Raw genomic sequence first — 15,124 nt, forward strand, 5'->3', positions numbered from 1 at the left:
GGAGATGTTGTTTCTAAGCTGGGAAGAGGACTCTGTGTTCCCCGTGAGCAGGTGCTGGGTCTAGGCAGTGACCTCGCTCCCTCCCCCTTGCCTCACGTCCAACTGGCAGAACCATCTTCAATTTCCCTTTGGTGTCTTTCTCTACACAAAGGGAAAGAAAACACTAACGTTTTCATCTTTTCTTTTACAGGATAGGAGCAGAAATAAGATGAACTCTTATTTTTTCCCCTTCTTTCCTTTATATTTCTTCCATCTTTGTAGTTCTCCATCAGTTCTGGTCTCTTCCGGGGGGAAAGAAGGAGGCTACACCATTCTGCCTGACCCAGGTTTTCTTTCTTTGCAATACCACTCTCCCCATTTGTTCAGTGACCTGACAGCAAGCCACAGGACCCTCGCATCTCCTTTATATTAACATTCCATATCTGCTTCACCCAGCACTCTGAGTGCAAGGGTTTAGAGTTACCACTTAGCTTGAATGGAGAAGACATTTTTAAAAAAACATGAGCCCATGCAAGCATACTTTGTAACAAAATTTTATTAGGATTCAGTCAAATTAGAAAAACTTCATGCTTTACCACTTGCTATATTTACCTGAAATGACAAGAGTATACTTACGTATATAAAACAACTTGTGCCCCAGAGTCTACTGTTTGGAAAACAAGAAGATTGATGCGTATAGCAGTGTGCCTGACACCACCGTGGCTAATCCTTAAGGCCTAACAAGTGGTCAGCGAAGCGTACATTACTATTAAGCTCTGGCCTGAGGAAGCCGGCGTTCCCTGTCTCCCTTGAAAGCTCATCATAGCCTGGGCACTTGCATCACTGGATCTAATACTAACATCTGTCTTTCCGGAGAAGCAAGGTTTGAGGTATGTTTATGGCTTGAAAGGCACAGGTCATGCAGTTGAGTTAGAAGCTCTGGAGTTGGTCCCTGGAATGTGGGCCTTGAGTCACACCTTGTCAGGGGAGGCCCTGATGCTTTTCTTCATTGGGCTCTGTGTGTTCTCAGCTCTTCCCCCATCCCCTGCCCTTGTGCTGCTATTCAGTTACGATTACAGAAATGTGTAGGCCAGTCCAGGCTCTTACACATGTTCCTGCCATGTGGGAAACAACACGTGCTGTGGGTTCTACGACCCCGTATACACAGGGGATGCTGCAGAGCCAAAAAGTGGCACACATGCAAGTGAGGATGGGTTGGTCATTCATCCGATGAAGCATGGTTTGGGCTAAATAGACCAGATGTTCCTGGAAGAAGCCGTATCAAGGCACACCCAAGCAGTAAGCAACTCCCTTTGATCAAAGGGAGAAACGACGTGGAAAGGATACCAGCAAGACCAGGAGCTTTCCCAACTCAGTGTGGGCTCTGTGTAGCCCTCAGTAGCAGGTGAGCACTGAACTGGCTCTGCACACAGCCTGGGGGTCATTTAGATCATTTTGAGCAAGTGGGAGCCAAGCCCTATAAAGACCAAACGGAGCAACAACATTCCCTTAGCTTAGGGGCAACATTTTTTACACCCAGAACCTCTTCTTGCTTTTGAACTCTCCCTGGTGAAGGGAACAGAATCCCAAATCCAAATGACCTGCCTACAGGGTGGAACCCGCAGACCGGCACATCTGGTTCATTCTTACTACAGCTGTCCGCCCGCCCCCCCATCCCCAAATCCCACCCATTACAGTAATAACAATGGCTGCTGTCAAACAATTAAATTCAGTTGCGTAACACAGAAGGATGGTAATAAATTCTCATTTCTGCAGGCACCGGAGGATACATCTGACAGGGTTTTGATTCTCTCCAATTTATGCTGTTTCTACATTCCCCTCATCCTGTCTTGTCAGCTTGGCTTGTGTTCCTCCGTGGCCTTGCATTCTTCGTGATGACATCTGTACTCTCAATGCCAATTAATTCATCTGGGATTGACCTAGAGTCTGTTCAAGCTTGAGCTCATAGCCTCCCAGGCCAAGGTCTCCCTCATAAATGTTTTCCTTGCTCGGGGTCTGGGGTGAAGGTTTCTGCTCCTGGTCCAGCCTCCCAGGAGGACTGCAGGGTGAGGAGGTTTGCTCCTGGTAATTCATGGCCAGCTCATCCTGGTTTACAATGCATTCCACATCATCCTCTTTCAGCTGCTCCTGGTTTGGAAATGTGAAAGAGATAGAGAGAGTGAGACAGAGTGAGAGGTTAGTCCGTGGAGAAGGCAAAAACAATCTGAATCTCACAATGTATGAAAAGAGGACACTTGTTTCTCTTCCTTAACCATCCTGCCTTCCCTTGGCTGCTTTCTGCTATGGGTGTGACGCAGTGTTGGCTGGATTCAGTTTGGAAGACTTGATGCGTCCTCAGCCCTAGGAGGCTGTAGGCCAAGGTAAGCGTCCTCAGGGAAACCATGTTCATGAAGCAGCTCCTCGCGTTGCGGAAGTGAGAGAAAATCCAGTGCAAAGGTACTTCCTCCACTGGTGCCATGAGGACTGCCAGGCGTCCAGGGCTGGCCTCATCTGTGACTTTAGAGCAGGGCGGGAGGCGCATACTTATCCTGCCCATCACAAGATTCTCCAATCACCACTTCCGTTCTGTTATCTCTCAACATGTGTCTTGGAATGAGAGACACAAGTCACCCAGGCGGCAAATGCCAGAACCTAACTGGATCTGGCCACTCGAAGCTTTCCTCATACTGAGGCTCTTTGAAAGAAAGGATGAAGATGTCACCCCCTCCTCTGCCACTGGCTTTGGAAAGTCACCCTCGATCACTTACAGATGGACCCTGGGAAGGTGACCAGAAGGCAAGTGGTTCCCGACTCTGGCCTGTAGTGAGATCAAGCAAAGAACTCATGGAAAGGCAGATGTCTGATCCCAAGCTCTGTCAGAGACTCAGGAGCCTAACAGGTTCCCAAGTGAGCAGAGGCTGCGGGCCCGGAGACCACGCTAAGCAATTGCTTTAGGCAGCTGTGCCTGAGCGCATCTGAGACGCCTTGCTCTCTGGGTGTGCAAGGGGGTGGCCAACTGGGCGACCTCTCAGCCAACTAAAGCTCTACCACTCTCTCTCCATTGACTCCCTGCCACTTCACTTGCTGCTAACAATCCTAATTGCTTTGTGGCAATTTTTATTCCACTCCCTTGAGCTACAAAACACAGGCCTCATCGTTAAAACCTTAGCACACAACAGTTTGTAAGGACACATGACTTGCTTTCACATCTCCCAAGTTGATTTATACGGCCCCAAATACTGGTAAAAAGAAGAAAATTGCATCTTAAGAACAAGAAGAAGCCAACATCAGCAACAATCAAAAAGATCCAGGTGCGTGTCAGTGTGGTGAAGGTTAAGGATGCTTCCTCCTGGAGCGGGGTGGATGAGCCCTTGATGCTCCTGGGCGTCTCCTGACACATGTACTTACCCCGTAGGCCTGAGGACTGGTGAGCAGCCTGGAAATTGGACCGCACCACTCAGGGAGCGTTGTGGTCAGCGGAGGACCTGCGTGGGTTAGAATTGGCTTCAGGTATCTGGGAGGCCTGTTAAGGAACACTAGTCAAGGGGAGTCAGGATTGAGTTCCTCACACAGCACAGACCTCTGCATGCTGCAGAAGAGGCAGTCATAGCCCCCCTTGAATCTGCTTCTCCCTCATTGAGGAAGCAATTTGGCCTGTAGAAATTGCTATGTATAATCTCTGCCCCGTGCACTTCCTCAGCCCTCCCGATAGCCTTTAATCACGATGAAATGAAAAGCAGACCATGCTGTGAAAAAACATAAAATAAAAACAAAATGTTCCTCCTTTTTCCCCCTCCTCCACTCAATGTCACATCTGCTTGGAGGAGGCATTCCTAAGAATTACCTAAAACAATTGTAGAGAAGATGGTGTTTTCTGAAAACTGCACACACACACACCCCTTAAACCGCAAGCCATTTTCACAAAAAAGCAAGAGGTATTTCATGCAATGTTCCGTGATTTTAGAGCTAGGCAATGGAAATGGGTTGCTTTCCCAAATACCTTGTTTTCACCGTTCAGCACCGTCACTTTATACTTCATACATCAATGCATTTTTATATAAAATTATGTAAATAAGCTGGTGCTAGCTTTGGCCTATTGTCTAGCACCTGTTTTTCTCACTTCTTTATCCCAAAGTGCTTTAACAAGTTAAAAGGCAAACCTGTTCATCTAAGCCATTATGTTTCCCTTCAGTCTATCAATAATGGAATCCCTAGATGCTGCTTCAGGTTTGGGTCGCCTTATTGTTATTATTGTTATTATTTTGCTCAAAGAAAAGTAGTGGAATTATTTCACCATTCCATCAGAAATGACTTTTAGGCTGTGTATTATTTCCTCTGTTGGAGAATTTCACCTCATTAACTTTCCAAAAAGCTACATTATGCAGGGAAAAGGGGAAAACGTGCAAAGTGGTTAACATTGGTTGGTTTGTGAAGATGTTCAGTCACGCCCTGGCTTGCACATGCTCAGGGCATGAGCTGGCCTTGGAGATGACTCTATTGGAGCTGGACAGCGGCCATGAACACAGAAGGAGGATGGAGCCCAGCATAGGGCAGGCATCTGGAGCCCCTGGCTGCCAGTCACTTGGCAGCACCTGTTGAATCGGAGCTGGGAATGCCCGTGAACGTGGCTTTGGTAGCATGTGAGGCGAGTGACCCCAAGCAGCACCAGAGGCTTCACAATTCTGTCTGCAAGTGTGGAAAATCTTCCTCTTCTGGCAGAAGGGCAGACTTTGTGCCCAATTAAGAATCAGGGAAGAAACGAAAGTTCAGAGCCTGGCATTTGCTGTGAGAAGGCCTTGATGATCTTCCATTAATTTTCATTAGGGTGTTACTTTCTTCATTTTATGGATGAAGGAACTGGGGCCTGGAGTTACTATGATTTTAAATAATCCAAAGGTTCCCCCTGCTATTTCGAATCCACCGTCAGCGCCCGTGGAAGAAGCTCATTTATCAGGGTAGTCATGTGTTGTGACCAGCTGGGTTCTGCAGAGAGCAGTGCATGTAGAGCTCATTTCTGCTGGCAAGTGCAGGCAGAGAAGCTGCAGGCAGGGGCTCCTGGGCTGGAGCACACGAGGACACCTATCTTTCTCAGCTTCGTGTCATGCGGGGGCCAATGGAAAGATTTTTGAGGGAGGCGAAGTGCGTAAGACACACATGTACAACTGGACTGCAGAACAAGGAGAACCCTGTCAGTTTTATTTCCACATGGAAAAGTGACAGTACCATCGTTAGAGCTGTCAGGGGAGACATGAGGAGATGTGTCAAAGCTCTCTAAGAGTTTTTTAGAAGCCTGGGTGACTTCCCCTGAAAAGGAAGAGTGCCAAAATGCCCAGATAATGTGACAAAGTAAAACACACACTTACTATTGCCTAATGAACAAGTTCTTCAATTAATCCTGAGGCGATACCTTCACTAATTCACTCCCCAAATGACCACAACGGCTAGGTTGATCCAGGTTAAGACCAGGAACCAGGAATTCTACGCAGGTATCCCACACTGGTGTCAGGGAGCCAAGTAATTGGATTGCTATCCACTGGTGTGCTCCCTGGTGCATTTAGCAGGAATCTGCATTTGAAGTGGAATAGCTAGAACTCAAATTGCATACCTACATGGGATGTGGGTAGTCCAAGTGGCAGTTAATGCACTGTACCACAAAGTCTACCTCTAAGCTTCTCTTATGGAAAAAACAGCTGTTTTGTTTACAATTGCTGTTATAGAGTCTAGCATGAGTGGTGGGCAGCACCTGTCATTCAAAGCTCTTCTGCAAAGTGCACAATGCCATTTTGGCTTCTTTGGTATCTTGGAAGCTGTGTGTCAGAGGAATGAGGCCTATCCTTTGTGGTCTTGAATGGGACATGCAAGGATACGTCCACAGCCGCAAAAGATGTGGGACAAAGTATATTCACCAATACCTCAGCCTTCCTACTGCTTGCCAGATAAGATTCTTCAAGGGGTTTGAAGAAAAATGCAATTACCAGATAAGTTTATTCTGATGATGCAAACATTTTGAGAGGCACACCATATTTTTTTTTTCATAAAATACATTCTCTGTGAACTTTTTGGATATCCTTCATAGGTAAAGACCTCATTTTTCATACCCCCCAAAGCTTCTATTTCCATCCTGCTTTCCATGAACTTCCTAAAGTACTTTTTATTAGCTCAATGGATATTTTTGAGATTTGTGGTATAAGGAAATACTCAGGGGTGGTATGAGAAATGACAGCAGATCCTGAGCATGGTAGAAAAGAATGAACAGAGAAGATTGGCAGCGAATGAATGAGGTTTTCCCAAGAACTAGAGACAAGAAAGCTCATGCTAAGGGTAGACCACGCGGGTTTGAATTATTAGTCAAAGAGCTTCACAAGACAAGTAGTGTAAGATAAAGCGAAAGAAATAATCTTCCTGTTTTACTCTCTCATTCACTCGCTACCCACCCCCACTCCTTTGTCTCTGGATATACTTACAGGCTTTGTTCTATGTGCCTAACTAGTGAGGGACACAGGCAAGACACCCGCACAAGGAAATAACAATTACGTCATGGGATGGAAAGTTCCCTTGTCTCCAGACTGTGGTCTCCAGGAGGGCTGGGCTGTCCCCTTCACCTTGATCCAGCGCTTGCTGCATTTCAAATGCTCAAACAATAGTGGTTGCATTAATGAACACAACAGGCTCAGAGAGGGAAAGCAAGAAGTTCTGTGGAATCCAGTGTGCTAGTTTATGGCAGAGGTTGGCCTGCGTCTAGAGGCTCCCCCACTGTCAAGCTGTGTTTTTTTTCATTATAGAGACACTGAATAAAGGGATCTAATTGATTTGGAATGGGGGAATCAGTGATTTTGTGTGTGTGTGTGTGTGTGTGTGTGTGTGTGTGTGTTCTTCCTCCTCCCGTATCTGGGAAGTGCCTGGATCGCCAGGACTATCTGAATGATTATACAGTGAAAAAAATCTTACTTAGGAAAAAAAAAAAAACCCTGAAGATATTGCAAAATGTGTTATTTTTCTCATCAGGTTCTAGTACATGTATAGTGAGGGACATTCCCCATTGAGTATTTTTGGTATGGCTAGTTTTGCTTCTACAACAGGCTAGCAAAAGACCAAGACGAAATGTTAAGCTCTGGGAGTGAGGGACAATAACTTTTCTCATTTTTAAAAGGCACATATTTGGGAATGGCAGGGAGAGGCAGAGAGAAGCTGGAATCCTACTGGGAAATGAACACGTGGCAAAGAGGAAAGACAATTAGCAAAGGTGTCTTCTTCTTCGGCCTGAACTATTGGTAGGTACAGAGCTAAGACGGGCTAAATTTGGTGCTTAACTGAACCAACATCTCACACACCTGGTAGTGTTGATTGCTCTCTCATTGTCTGTCCAATTTGTTTGCTGACTTTTGTTTTGATTATTTTAACTCATCACACTTTGTTCATGGTAAGTTGCCAAAACCACTGGTGCATAGCTTCTTCACACTCAATGCCTCGCTTCAAGCACTTTGCATAGGTTGTGAGAAGCAAAACCCCAAGATCCAGCCGCACGAATGAACACATGGTCCTTGGAGGGACTGGGCCTCCATGCTCTGCTGCAAACTGAATGCTTGCTGCCCCCTCTATCCGCATGTCACCTGACACTCCCCCATGTGATATTTGGGGTCTTTAGGAGGTGATCCGGGTTAGATGAGCTGTCAGCATGAGCCCCTCACGATGGGATCAGTGTTCTTAAGAGACCGGAGAACCTGGTCTTTCTCCCTTTCTTTTCACTCACCTCCTCCCACAAGGGGCAAGTGAGGATCCAGCATGAAAGCGGCCATTGGCAGGATAGGCAGAGAGAGCCCTGACCATGCTGGTACCCTGGTCTCAGACTTCCAGCCTCCAGAACCTGCCTGAGGAACATGCTGTTTAAGCCATCCAGTCAGTGGCATCTGGTGATGGCAGCCCAAACCCACTAAAATTTCTGTCCAGCTGGCCCTCGTTCACATTTTTAGGCTTGGGCACCCTGTGGAGCTGTTTTATCTTGGCTGTCTCTAAATTTGGCTTAGGAGGAAGATCGTGCAGGAGCAGGTGTTTTGCCTGTGTCCAAGCTTGGAGTGCCTGGGTTCAAGTCCCAGCATTGGCTCTTCACAGCAGATGCGTACTAACACACCTCCCGAGAGGCAGTGGTAACGACTCAAGTGGTTGTGTTCTTGCCATCCAGGTGAGAGACCTGAATTGCATTCCAGGCTTTTGGCTTCAACTCAGCTCAGCCCTAACCATTGGAGGGTACTTGCGGGTTGATTTAGTGAAGGGGAGATCTCTGTCTGTCTCGCAATCAGTTCAAAATTCAGATTTCAGCTTTGTGGTTTGGCAGCCAAAGCCACTACCCATTTGGGTTCCTCTAGAAGGACATTCAGGATCTTTGTTACTGCAGGAGACAGGGCCAGCTGAATCTCCTCTGAAAGGCCCAGGAGCAATTGAATGAACAGGAAACCTCCTGGTCCACAGGTTTACATAAAGGACTTGCTTAAACAACTGATTGTGTATTGGGAAGCTGTCTCTTGCTGACTGAAATGGAAATGGATCGGGCCCCTTTCCCCCTTACTTGACCCTCAGTCCTTAAAAGTCTGAAGCTGTTAATAAACTTTGGCTATCTTACCATCACGATAGTCTATAGGTACATAGGCTCTGCGCACCAAGCCCTTCACTGCAGGACAGCGAAGAGATGCCTGTTCCAGTCTTGGCTGCCCTACTTCCCCTCTGACTTCCTTGTTAAATGGCCTGGCATAACAGTCCAAGTACTTGGGCCATTGCCACTCATGGGGGAGACCAAGTGGGAGCTCCTGGCTTTAGCCTGGTCTGGCCTGGCCTGGCCTAGCCCTTGCCACTCTGGCCATCTGAAGAATGAATCAGCAGATGGAGGATCTTTCTCTCTGGCTTTCCCTCTATCTCTGTAGCTCTCAAAAAATATCAATACATTTAAAAGGAAGACAAAAGAGAATGATCAGGATAGACTTAAGGTAACCCCACTCAGTCCTGAACATGCACTGTATGATAATCTGCCAGTCATTCCATCGTGTCTGGTGGATGGGAAAGATGGTAACTTCACTAACACAGCGAACACTGGCTGTTACACCTGCCAGGAGACTGAAGAACATAATATCTCTGGGGAGGAAGACTTTGCATCTCTGGAGTGCATCTGCATGTAATTCACAAGTGGGGAACCTTTTCTGTGCCAAGGGCCTTTGGGTATTTATAAGATCATTGGGGGGGGGGCACACAAAATTATCAACATAAAATTATCATCTCTCGGTGTATTGGATTTTGAGTTCTTCCTGTGGCTGTCTTGGCAGGGCCTGACCGAATGATTTCACAGGCCATATAGGGTCTCTGGGCAGGGATGATCCCCATCCCTAATAGTATATAAGTATAGAATCCTGACCATTACACAGCCAAGAGAGAAAACACATTTATCTCCATACAGGATTATTGGGAACACTGCACCAAACACTCCAATTTATAAACTCTGTCCATGTGTCTTATTTCCTCTTTAGACCTGGGGGGATACTATACCCCCATTTTACAGGTTAACAAATAAGCAAACAGGTGGCTTTTTAGTTTTCTTCTGCTCTATTCTTCTCTCCATTTCCAGAGTGTTTTAGCTTCCAGGGTAAACTTGTCTGAGATTAGTGCAAGTGGGTGGGAGGGGAGTGTGCCTCTGGAGCGGATGCCAACCTTGCTCTTCATTCCCACTGCTATATTCCTCAAGAATCACCTTGTCCTGTTTGCCATTGATTGTCCAAGCTCCTGTTTTTGTACTAGTCACTTCCTAGAATTTATATTCTAATTTAAAAAATAGTTATCATCTACTTGGAAAAGTATGAGAGAGAGAGAGAGAGAGAGAGAAACAGAGCTCTTGCATCTGTTGGTTGATTGCCTAAAGGTGTACAATAGCCATGGCTGGGTCAGGCCAAAACCAGGAGCCTAGACTCAATCCAGGTCTCCCTTTGGGGTGTGGGCCCGAGAACTTGGACCGTCATCTGCTGTCTCTCAAGATTTGGAAGTTTAGTAGCTGGAACTTGAACTAGCTTTTCAATATGGGATGCGAGTATACCAGGTGGCAGCTTACCCCACTGTGTCACAACACTGGCCCATATAGTTATGGCATTAAATGTGTATTTCTAACAAATGATGATTTGGTTTGGGCCATTTAAAATGCGTTCTATTTTTTAATCCAAAGGCACCTACTCTATTGTTTTAATTTCTTTATGATTTGTCCAAGGTGTTTGACCTATGGATTTTTCCTATAGTCTCCATTGTGCTGATCACAGACTCATGTACAGTTCAGCAGGTTCCTTCTGGCCTAGGCACTTCCTGCAAATTTTTACCTGTATCTAGACATGGGTTCAGATCTGGTTTCCCTTTTTATCTCCTTAGAAAGGCTGAAGAAGCCATATCAAATCTGGTTAGAGTCATTGTACTAGTGAATAATTATATCTGTTTGCTTAGTGATATTGTTGATATGGGAAAGACAAGATAAACACTTAACTCACTCCATGTATTTATCAGTTTTAAGATAATGACTCAACCCCCTATTACCCCATCAAGAGGTAAGGAATCACTGTAAGGTAATGAACTTTAGTGTATTTACAGGTGTTCTAGGCTTATCAAATACTTACCTCTGTCTTAGACCTTGAGCTAACCATTTGTTTGAAGTTTGCTGTCTTTTTGTGAAAAATGGTATTCCTGAGCTAGAATCCGGCTAACTGTTTTAAGTTTGCTGTGTCTTTTAGTGAGAAATGATAATTTCTGATTTACTAGGATTTGCTACATGCAGTAGAGTACCGGTAAATGTTTAGCAATTGAGATTACTTTAAAACAAAAGCATATTTATAGTATTTTCAGTGGTGTACAAACTCCTACCCTAACTGATTTCAAACTATTATAATAAAGTCCCTAGCACTGGTTTTGGAAGAAGTTGTAAGTTTGACCAGCAAGTGAAAATTGGCTGCACTATGCGCTCACTATGTAATTCAAGAATTTCTGATTCTCAAGGACGCAAAGAATAATAGAACTAGCAAAATGCTGTAATGACTTATTTTCTCTTATCTCAAACAACCTTCTAATAATAGTAATAATAATAATGCTACCATTTTAATAATTACCTAAATCATTTTTGCATATCACCTTCTTATCTCCCTTTTACAGAAGACTTGGATGATAGTTATAAACAGTTGTCTTGAATTGTCTTGCTCTGAGATTCCTCAGGAAGACCTCATAGTTTTTAACATATTGATAACAATATGGGCTGATTATTGTTGCTAGAAAAAAAAATCATCGCCTTATTTTTATTTGAGAAGCTTAACTATATTACTGTATTTCTTTTGACATAAGAATGTGCTTCTTGAAAAATCAAATGAAAATATAATTTTTCTTATAAATTACATTTTTTTCTAGATGGTCAAAAAAGTCCTTTTAAGGTCATGAATTAAAAAAAATTTTTTTTGAAGGGCAGAGTTATAGAGAGAACAGGAGAGAGAGAAAATCTTCTATTTGCTGACTCACTCCCCACATGACCACATGGCCAGAGCTGAGCTGATCTGAAGCTAGTAGCCAGTAACTTCTTCACTGTCTCCCACGTGGGTGCAGGGTCCTAAGGACTTAGCTAACGATCGCTGCTTTCCAGGCCGTAAGCAGGGAGCTGGATGGGAAGTGGAGAAGCTGGGACACAAACTGGCACCTGTATGGGATACTGGCCCCTAAGGTTTTTAATCTTACTAGAGCATCTTTGATGTTGACTGCTGTAGGTTGATGCTCTCACGTGCACGTTTTTGTTATGTTATTTCAGGAAAAATCTTTCGAATCTTATTTGCCGTTTGTTTGCCTTACTTTTCAGCTTCGGAGACTTCTGAATGTTTGATCTTCACCTGTCTTCAATATTTGTCACCTCCTGTTGAATTCATTTTATTTTTTTTAATCATTCATTTTTTTTAAATTCAAGTTTTCTCTCCTTTTTTATCTGCTGTTTCTCTGAAGATGCTATCCATTGTGTTCATTTGCTTTTATAGGCTAATTTGCTTTTGACTTATGAAATTATTTTTAAAATGTGTTTTATTTTCCAGTTTTTGGACAGATGCTGCTCTTTCAGCTCTTGCACCACTTTTTCATGTCTTAGACTTACTGGATTTTCTGTTATATTTCTGTTCTTCCCGTGGGTGTGAGTTTCACGCATGTTTCCATTGTCTGTAGACAAGTTATTCTGCTCCATATGTATTTGCCATAACTCTGTATTGGGTTTGACTTCATGCTTTTCTTATGTCCTTTTTACAAAGGTGAAATATTTTTTTCCTGAGCTTACAGAGGGAGGTAAGACAGGTTTTTCCATCCTGAACGTCCCACTTCTGTGGTTTTTTAAAATACGGTTTAAGCACAGTGGCTTCTGATCGGAACTTCTGTCTTTACCTCTGCAGCTGGTCTGGGCCCGTCTTTCTTTGCTCACTACCATCTCTATCCGGATAGTTTTGATTTCACTGAAGGAAGTTTCTCCTCAGGCTGGGGCTTTACCCTAGCAGATCCATGGACAGCTCTCAGGAGTCTGAACTGTGCTAGCCCATCTCTCTTCCATAGCAAGAGCCTTTATTTTCTTCTGTTAGAGAAAGCAAAGCCTCTCATCCCTGCTACAACTCCAGTTCAGGACCTCTATCAGAAACATCCCAGCTACACTCTTAGGAGAATGCTGTTGACTGCTTAGGCACTCTCCTTGGCCCAGGCTCATCAGCTGCATCCCCTGCACTGACCTTGAGTGAGCTACAGCGCTTTCTGCCCCTTGCTTGTAGTTTGGGGTGTGTGAGAAAATCTGTCCATTTGCTGTCAGTGTGTCCAGAATATTTTAGGTTTGTTAACAGTTGGTTCTGTCTGTTTCTGTGCAGGGATTTGGAGAGATGGGAACTGTGTAGTTGACTTTGCTTCTGTCTTCCCAGAGCTCCCCAGGAACTGCACTGCATGTCATCTCCCACCCTTGTTGGTTCGCGTGAGGCACATGAGTAATGAATAGCAACACGCTCCAGTGCGATTTTCGTGCTGTCTCCATGAGCTGCCTAGGAACTGTCTATGATCAAATGCACTTCCTATGGAAAAGTCAGGAAAGCCAGAGGATGCCCATAGCTAGGGTTCCTGACCTTCCCTTGTCCATGGCTTGTGTCTCTGAAACTAGGTCTGCACTTCCCTCGTTTACATATCCTTCAGTTGCCAGGTGCCCTAAAACTCTTAGGCTTGTGTTAGGAAACTCTGGGCAGAACTGATTAAGTATTAAAAATAAGGAAGGATTACAGACTGATACAAGTGGCATGTCTCCTGTCCTGTTTGTATTGGGAGGGTGGTTTGAGCAGTGATATCAACAAGATCTGCCTATCAAATGTTCAGATAATGCTATCTGGCTCCTCAGATCTAGACAGACAATTCGGGGACTGCAGAGAAAGAGAGGGCTGCAGAGTCTCCTGGAAGAGTTAGAGACAAGAAGATAGTGCTAGGGCACCAAGGCAGCCAACGTTAAGTGGGACAGACAGACCCAAGATAGCGAAGAGGACATACGGTGATAACAAGGCTGGAGGAAACATGAGCATTCACCTGATCCACATCCTTGGGTGGATCTCAATAGGAAGAAGGGCTAAACCCATGGTTTCTCCACGTGTGGTCACTTGATCATCCGTGCCTGAATCTCCGGTGTGTTTGTTAAAATGTGGATTGCTGGACTCAGAACCTGACGCCCTTGAGTAGGAGCTGGTCAGTTGCATTTTAACAATTGCTGGTCTGAATGATGCCATGCACAAAGATTCTTGCTCTTGTGAGGATCCTGGGTTTTTAGGTGTTGCATCTATGAGTTGCAGGGGTAATAATAATAATGATAGACTCTTCACTATTCTGACTTTTCCTAGTACAAGAGGGATCCATGGATCTCCAGGGATCTTCACTGTCTACCAGATGCAGACGAATTCCATTCAAATGACATGGAGTAGAATTCACATCTAAGATGGAGATGGTCGGCAATGCCCAGCCCGTCTTGGGCTCATCTCTTGAGGATGGGCCATTCCCCTTGATTCCTGGTAAGCAGTGGGTACCGACACACCACAGGCTTGTGTAATTGTACCATCTTCTGCCTCTGTCACTTCTGCCTTAAAGGTCACGACTTGGGAGTACCCAGATGAGAAGGACAGCACCTTCAATGCGTTCACGGGGTGAGATACAGCTAACAGCACTCGCAGATGGCAGCAGGTCTGGATGCTGGGACTGCTTCTCAGTTTGAGCAGAACTCTCCACATGTTCAGGCCTCAATGATTTCCTCAGCAGGGAAACCCATAACATCATGTGAGGATCCATTAGATAATTATTCAGCCATTGTAATTACCTACTGTATGTATTTGATTTCTGAAACTCTTTTGACACAATGTCCCAGCCTGAGTGCTTGAAAGAACAGCAAAGTGTTGTCTGTCCATTCTAGAGGCTAGGAGTCCAAGGTCAAAGTGTTGGCTTGAGTGGTTCCTTCAGAGAGCTTGAGGGAAGATGTGTTCCAGGCTTGTCGTGGTTGGCGTGCCTTGGCTGCTGGACAGCTCACCCCAGTCTGCCCCACCTTCACCCGGTGCTCCCCCACTTCTTTGTGTCTTCATGTGACCATCTTCTTAGAAGCAAACTTGTCATGGTGGGCCAGGGGCTCACCCTGCTCCAGCTTGACTTCATCTTAACTGTGTTTAGAAATGCACTCATTTCCAAGCAAGGTTATATTTTGATGTCCTGTCAATTTGGATTTCAGCATGACCATGTTAGGGTAAATAATTCAGCCTATGGTACTTAGCTATTTCTGAACAATTTCAACTCTTCTGTTAGGTTTTTTTTTTTTTTGATAGTAGTAGTAGTTAAAAAGACAGGCTGAGTCATAACTCCGCTGCTTAATGTCTATGAGTGGGCGAATGGCCCGAGTTCTCTGAACTAACATAAAATGGAATAACTTATAGAATGACCTCATAAAGGAGAGGAGTAAGTGAAATAAAAATAGGTATAATTTTTAGCATTGTTCTGAGCACATATTAAGCACTCAATAAATGTTAGCTAACGTTATGATTTCTTTCCTGTGTCCCTTGTGCAGCTATAAGTATTGGAAATATCTTGGAACATCCCCAAGTCAATTGACTCA

General features: G+C 44.7%; 1 protein-coding gene across 1 annotated transcript in view; it reads right to left on the reverse strand.

Annotated features, from left to right (window-relative positions):
- Positions 1-548: 548 nt before the first annotated feature.
- The window catches only part of SLC9A9 (solute carrier family 9 member A9), a 574,162-nt gene continuing 559,586 nt past the window's right edge, over positions 549-15,124 (reverse strand). The window contains exons 15-16 of the mRNA XM_004597757.3: positions 3,388-3,493; positions 549-2,127 (exon numbers count right to left, since the gene is read on the reverse strand). Of these exons, the coding sequence (XP_004597814.2) occupies positions 1,900-2,127; positions 3,388-3,493 (334 nt within the window). The 3' untranslated portion in view covers positions 549-1,899. The remainder of the gene's footprint in view (positions 2,128-3,387; positions 3,494-15,124) is intronic.

The sequence above is a fragment of the Ochotona princeps genome, chromosome 3 (genome assembly GCF_030435755.1).
Source record: "Ochotona princeps isolate mOchPri1 chromosome 3, mOchPri1.hap1, whole genome shotgun sequence".
Taxonomy (NCBI): domain Eukaryota; kingdom Metazoa; phylum Chordata; class Mammalia; order Lagomorpha; family Ochotonidae; genus Ochotona; species Ochotona princeps.